The sequence below is a fragment of the Nerophis ophidion genome, linkage group LG27 (assembly GCF_033978795.1).
Source record: "Nerophis ophidion isolate RoL-2023_Sa linkage group LG27, RoL_Noph_v1.0, whole genome shotgun sequence".
In the NCBI taxonomy this organism is placed as follows: Eukaryota; Metazoa; Chordata; class Actinopteri; order Syngnathiformes; family Syngnathidae; genus Nerophis; species Nerophis ophidion.
Genome location: NC_084637.1, coordinates 10,056,296 through 10,062,942, shown reverse-complemented (window position 1 = coordinate 10,062,942; position 6,647 = coordinate 10,056,296). Strand labels below are relative to the sequence as shown.

General features: G+C 42.4%; 1 protein-coding gene across 1 annotated transcript in view; it reads right to left on the bottom strand.

Moving 5' to 3' along the window:
• Positions 1–576: 576 nt before the first annotated feature.
• LOC133544327 (uncharacterized) overlaps positions 577–6,647 on the bottom strand; it is a 58,731-nt gene continuing 52,660 nt past the window's right edge. The window contains exons 5-7 of the mRNA XM_061889536.1: positions 3,605–3,708; positions 3,391–3,528; positions 577–755 (exon numbers count right to left, since the gene is read on the bottom strand). Coding sequence (XP_061745520.1) covers positions 668–755; positions 3,391–3,528; positions 3,605–3,708 — 330 coding nt within the window. The 3' untranslated portion in view covers positions 577–667. The remainder of the gene's footprint in view (positions 756–3,390; positions 3,529–3,604; positions 3,709–6,647) is intronic.

The window sequence follows — 6,647 nt, the reverse complement described above, 5'->3', positions numbered from 1 at the left end:
CAATCAATCAATCAATGTTTATTTATATAGCCCTTAATCACAAATGTCTCAAAGGACTGCACAAACCACTACAACATCCTCGGAAGAGCCCACATAAGGGCAAGGAAAACTCACCTAGTGGGACGTCGGTGACAATGATGACTATGAGAACCTTGGAGAGGACCATAAATGTGGGCAACCCCCGCCCCTAGGGGACCGAAAGCAATAGATGTCGAGCGGGTCTAACATGACACTGTGAAAGTTCAATCCATAGTGGATCCAACACAGCCGTGAGAGGTTACTCAAATAGTGAAAGGTAAGGGTTGTTGTTGTTGTTTTTTTAGTAACCAGCAAGCACAGTACAGTTAGTAGAACAACTGTGTTTTTATTACTGTGTATTTGAAAGGTGCCGTCTGAAATTCAACTATTTCTTTTATTTATATATATAATAAAATAAATATATATAGCTAGAATTCACAGAAAGTTAAGTATTTGATACATACATACATACATACATACATACATACATATATATACCCAGGACCTTTGTATTGTGAGGCAAAATAAAACAGCTTTGGCAACTTTTTCCTTTTTCAACTTCAAGTTTTATTGAATTTGTATTTTCTTGCAACAGGAGTGGCCATAAGAGATGACGTCACCTTTTGTTTTATTGGACCAGTCAGAAGCATCAAGGTTTGCGTGCAAGCATGTAGAAATAGTTGATGACCATGGTGAGTTCCGTGTCTGGTGAGGACACCTGCATGGCGCCCAACAACCTGAGATAGGAGACAGCTTAAGGTCATTATATGCTGGTAGAAAATGTGGCTGCTCGACTTGTGACTAGGACTAGAATGTTCAGTCATTTTACGTCTGTAGTGGGCCCACCTGTACACTTAAAGGCCTACTGAAACCCACTACTACCGATCACGCAGTCTGATGGTTTATACATCAATGATGAAATATTAACATTGCAACACATGCCAATACGGCCTTTTTAGTTTACTAAATTACAATTTTAAATTTCCCGCGGAGTTTCCTGTTGAAAACGTTGCGGAATGATGACACGTATGATGACGCGTGTTTGTGACGTTATTGGTTGGAGGGGACTTATTAGCACAGCACCACTTACGGCTAAAAGTCGTCTCTTTTCATCGCGCAATTACACATTATTTTGGACATCTGTGTTGCTGAATCTTTTGCAATTTGTTCAATTAATAATGGAGAAGTCAAAGTAGAAAGATGGAGGTGGGAAGCTTATAGCCTTTAGCCACACAAACACACGGTGTTTCCTTGTTTAAAATTCCCAGAGGTGAAGCTTTACTATGGATCAGAGCGGTCAAGCGAACATGGATCCTGACTACATGTCAACCGGCAGTTTTGGGTGAGAAAATTGTGGTAATAAGTCGCCTCTTACCGGAGATCAGCGGAGCTTCTGTCCTGCTGCAGCTTCGATCGTGACTTCGCTCAACACTTCCCTCAACACACCCGTCAACACACCCCTCCGACTATCAGGTACTGTTTAACTTACTAAAACACTAGCAACACAATAGGCAGATAAGGGGATTTCCCAGAATTATCCTAGTAAATGTGTCTAAAAACATCGGAATAACTCTCACTGAAATCGCCTTTTTTTTTTCTAGTCCTTCACTCTAATTTTCCTCATCAATGAATCTTTCATCCTCCCTCCCAGAGTGTATATGTTTGTTTTGGTTTTTGTTGTTGTTTTACTTATGTGGCTGTGTGTAGAAGTTGCTGTTTGCATCAGCTCTGCTCTTTAAATGTCTTTAATGTCCTTTGACGTTTCCTTCTTACACACATGTTTATGTGTGCTATGGCTATGAGTTTTTTTCCCTTGGCCTCAATCTGGACCTCCTCTCCAGGGGCTCAGGCTTAGACTGAATATTTTTTTCTCCCACTGCCCCCCAGCGTTTACCTGTTTCTAAAACTTTTTTGTAAGGAGCGCTGGAAGTTGGCAGACCCGTCAGCGATCCTGTTCTGTCTCCCTGTAGTGTTTGTCTGCTCTTGAATGGGATTGTGCTAAACATCTTAATTTCCCCTCGGGGATTATTAAAGTATTTCTGATTGTGATTCAAATATTGCAGGACCACATCGCAGTTTTTCTTTAAACTAATCCCCAAAAAATGTTTGGGTCCAACATTCAGCATTTTCAAGCACACGCATGGATACATAAACTAGAAATATCAACAATACAGTAGTATCGGCCACTACAGAAGAACCAAACCAATCAGAGCACTTTGTTCAGTATTATGGCCTAGGATTGGCTCAGCCTCAGGCAGCATTACTGAATGAAGGTGACTTGACGGTGTTATTTCATGTCTAGAAGACTATCATGATGTTGAAAAACATCTAGAAGGTCAGTATGTGTTAGAATAATCATGTACATATATATTATCGCACAACTTTAGTATGCTTAAAGTCCGTTGCTATAGTTATTAGCTATTGTGCTCAAGCTGCATTTTTTTTTATATGTGTAAAGGACAAAACTTCTTGTCTGAAAGGTGGCCTCAGCCATAGATTTTTTTTAGATCTTTGTTTTTTAGAAGTCGTTAGACTTCAAGGACCTCAACGAAGATAAGATGACAGCACGTAGACGAAGCAGAAACAAGGAAATCACAAGGCCCTCAGCACATTCCGTCACGTATTGTGCGTACTGAACCTGCTTTGCATATTATATGTGACCACTCCTTTTAGAAGCGGCCTCAGTGATGTTGACTGTGGAACTCCTGAATGAATAGAGGGACGCGGGAGCTGTACCTTAGAGCGTAGGGTGAGACTGTGACTAAGTGTGCAGCGCCATGCGTTCTCCTCATGAGCTAAATTGAACACTGTCTCTGCATGGTTCCTTGCTTCTTGTCTGATTAATAGAGTGTTTGAACCTGACAGTATGACTGCTGTGAAATGAAAACAACAAAGCACTGCAATATATGGTTACTAATTAATAATAACAGTGCCATAGTTTCATCATGTGTCATTAGTTGTTATTCTATTGTATCAATCCATTTTTTTCCCACCATCACTTCAGTGGGAAAATGCTTGGCCATGAGTGAATTAGTGAATTGAAGTGAATTATATTTATATAGCGCTTTTTTTCTCAAGTGACTCAAAGCGCTTTACATAGTGAAACCCAATATCTAAGTTACATTCAAACCAGTGTGGGTGGCACTGGAAGCAGGTGGGTAAAGTGTCTTGCCTAAGGACACAACGGCAGTGACTAGGATGGCGGAAGCGGGAATCGAACCTGCAACCCTCAAGTTGCTGGCATGGCCACTCTACCAACCGAGCTAAACCGCCCCAGAGCCTTAAGCATTTCATAAGTAAGACGTTAAATGGACGGGAGGTGGAGAAGTTCAAAGCTCAAGGTGAAACAGGAGGAGCGTGTTTATGTCTCACTTGTTCCTGATATTGTCAGAAAGAAGTTTGGCCTCTGCGGCGTCCTGCTGCTTCAGTTTCCTGTAGTTGGTGAACGTCTCCACCATGCCGATATAACCGTTCACCGTTACCGTCCTTTTAAGTCTTAGACAGCCATTCCTGGAGGGAAAAATAAACCGTTTAAAATACAGCTGCGAATATGTTCCAGGATGGATCGGACATCTGAGAAACTCACCACTCTTTGTCCGTGTAGGAGCAGGATTCAAACATGTCCAAGTAGATCTTTGAAGAAGAGGAGCCCAGATGAGGGTCTCGGAAGGGTCGCAAGACTGCATAAAACTAATCATAAACAATAGTTAAAAGGACACAAAACATAAGGGTAAAAGATAGTTCAACAATGAACCAATGACAAGTCCAATAGGCACGTTAAACTTCTACCGTACTACTAAAAATATTGCAGGGTGTGTCACCACGCAGATTTTGCAGTCTTTTCAGAATGCACTGTTTAGATCGCCGGCCAACTCTAGAAAAGATGGTTGCAAACATCCATTCACGGCTAATGCAGGTCATTGTGCTCATTGGGACCTTCAAGACAGCATATATTTTACTGCACCTGTCTCCACATTTGTGTATCGAGATAATACTGTGCTGGAGGTCTACAGGACTGGATATAAGTTAAATGGGTTGTACTTGTATAGTGCTTTTCTACCTTCAAGGTACTCAAAGCGCTTTGACACTACTTCCACATTTACCCATTCACACACTGATGGAGGGAGCTGCCATGCAAGGCGCCAACCAGCACCCATCAGGATCAAGGGTGAAGTGTCTTGCTCAGGACACAACGGACGTGACGAGGTTGGTTCTCAGTGGGATTTGAACCAGTGACCCTCGGGTTGCGCACGGCCACTCTCCCACTGCGCCATGCCGTGCCTTAAAAACTCTTTTTTTAAAAAAAAGCCTTTTTATAGATATGCATCCTGGTTCTAGCTATTGGACTGTTTCTAGTTTTATATTTGATTTATTTGTTTTATCTTTTTATTATTATTATTATTACTATTTTTTTTACACTGTGGGACTTTGAGGTTGTTTGCTCAACGTAAAGTTATTGTTTTACAAATAAAATCTATTATTATTATTATAATTCAGTGACAATCTACAATGTAAATAGTCATGAAAAGTTGAAAAGGAATTGCAGATCATTACGTTTTACACAATGTGCCAACTTCACTTTTTTGGGGTTATGTACCTTGGTATTTAAAGGCCTACTGAAATGAGATTTTCTTATTTTAACGGGGATAGCAGGTGCATTCCATGTGTCATACTTGATCATTTCGCGATATTGCCATATTTTTGCTGAAAGGATTTAGTAGAGAACATCGACGATAAAGTTCGCAACTTTTGGTCGCTAATAAAAAAGCCTTGCCTGTACCGGAAGTAGCAGACGATGTGCGCGTGACGTCACGGGTTGTGGAGCTCCTCACATCCTCATATTGTTTACAATCATGGCCACCAGCAGCGAGAGCGATTCGGACTGAGAAAGCGACATTTTCCCCATTATTTTGAGCGAGGATGAAAGATTCGTGGATGAGGAAAGTGAGAGTGAAGGACTAGAAAAAAAAACAACTAAAAAACTAGACGGCAGAGCGATTCAGATGTTATTAGACAAATTTACTAGGATCATTCTGGAAAATCCCTTACCTGCTTATTGTGTTACTGGTGTTTTAAATAAATAAATGATAAATGGGTTGTACTTGTATGCGCTTTTCTACCTTCAAGGTACTCAAAGCGCTTTGACACTACTTCTACATTTACCCATTCACACACACATTTACACACTGATGAAGGGAGCTGCCATGCAAGGCGCTAACCAGCACTCATCAGGAGCAAGGGTGAAGTGTCCTGCTCAGGACACAACGGACGTGACGAGGTTGGTACTAGGTGGGGATTTGAAACAGAGACGCTCGGGTTACGCACGGCTACTCTCCCACTGCGCCACACCGTCCCCTGGTTTTAGTGAGATAATATGGTCGTACCTGTACAACTTGAAAGTCGGGCAGGTGTGGTAACCGCCAGTGTCTCCGAGGGAAGCCACGTTTCTCGATGAGGCGAAGGCAGCCGGGCTGAGATTTTTTTTTTTCCCTCCTCCACGGTGAAAGCATCCGATTGTCGGGGGCGGCCGGTAGTAGGAAGCAAGAGAGTCCGCAGCTGCCTCTTTGAAAGGTGCAGGAGGAACGACGTAAGCTCTCCGCTCATGTCTACGGCAAGAGCCGATTTATTACCACCATTTTCACACCGAAACCTGCCGATTGAAATGTGGTAGGGAACCATGTTCGCTTGACCGCTCTGTTCAATCAATCAATCATTCAATGTTTATTTATATAGCCCTAAATCACAAATGTCTCAAAGGACTGTACAAACCATTACGATTACGACATCCTCGGAAGAACCCACAAAAGGGCAAAGAAAACTCACTTCCAGTGGGCAGGGAGAATTCACATCCAGTGGGACGCCAGTGACAATGCTGACTATGAGAAACCTTGGAGAGGACCTCAGATGTGGGCAACCCCCCCCCCCCCCAAGTTGACCGAAAGCAATGGTTGTCGAGCGGGTCTAACATGATACTGTGAAAGTTCAATCCATAGTGGCTCCAACACAGCCACGAGAGTTCAGTTCAAAGTGGATCCAAGACAGCAGCGAGAGTCCCGTCCACAGGAAACCATCCCAAGCGGATGGTTCCATTGTAAAGCTTCACCGTCATCTTTCGGGAATGTAAACAAGGAAACACCGGCTGTGTTTGTGTTGCTAAAGGCGGCCGCTATACACCGCTTCCCACCTACATCCTTCTTCTTTGACGTCTCCATTATTAATTGAACAAATTGCAAAAGATTCAGCAACACAGATGTCCAGAATACTGTGGAATTATGCGATGAAAAGAGACGACATATAGCTGTGAACGGTGCTGGACCAAAATGTCCTCTACAATGCGTGACGTCACGAGCACGCGTCATCAATACCGCGACGTTTTAGGACGATACATCCGAAATTTAAAATTGCAATTTAGTCAACTAAACTGGCCGTACTGGCATGTGTTGCAATGTTAATATTTCATCATTGATACATAAACTATCAGACTGCGTTGTCAGTAGTAGTGGGTTTCAGTAGGCCTTTGACATACGTAAATAATCAATATTTGGACATTAGTCCATATTTTCAGCATGAATGTTGTTCCAATCGTTATGGATCGGAGAATCGATTAGTTTCCCCACCTATACTTCCGA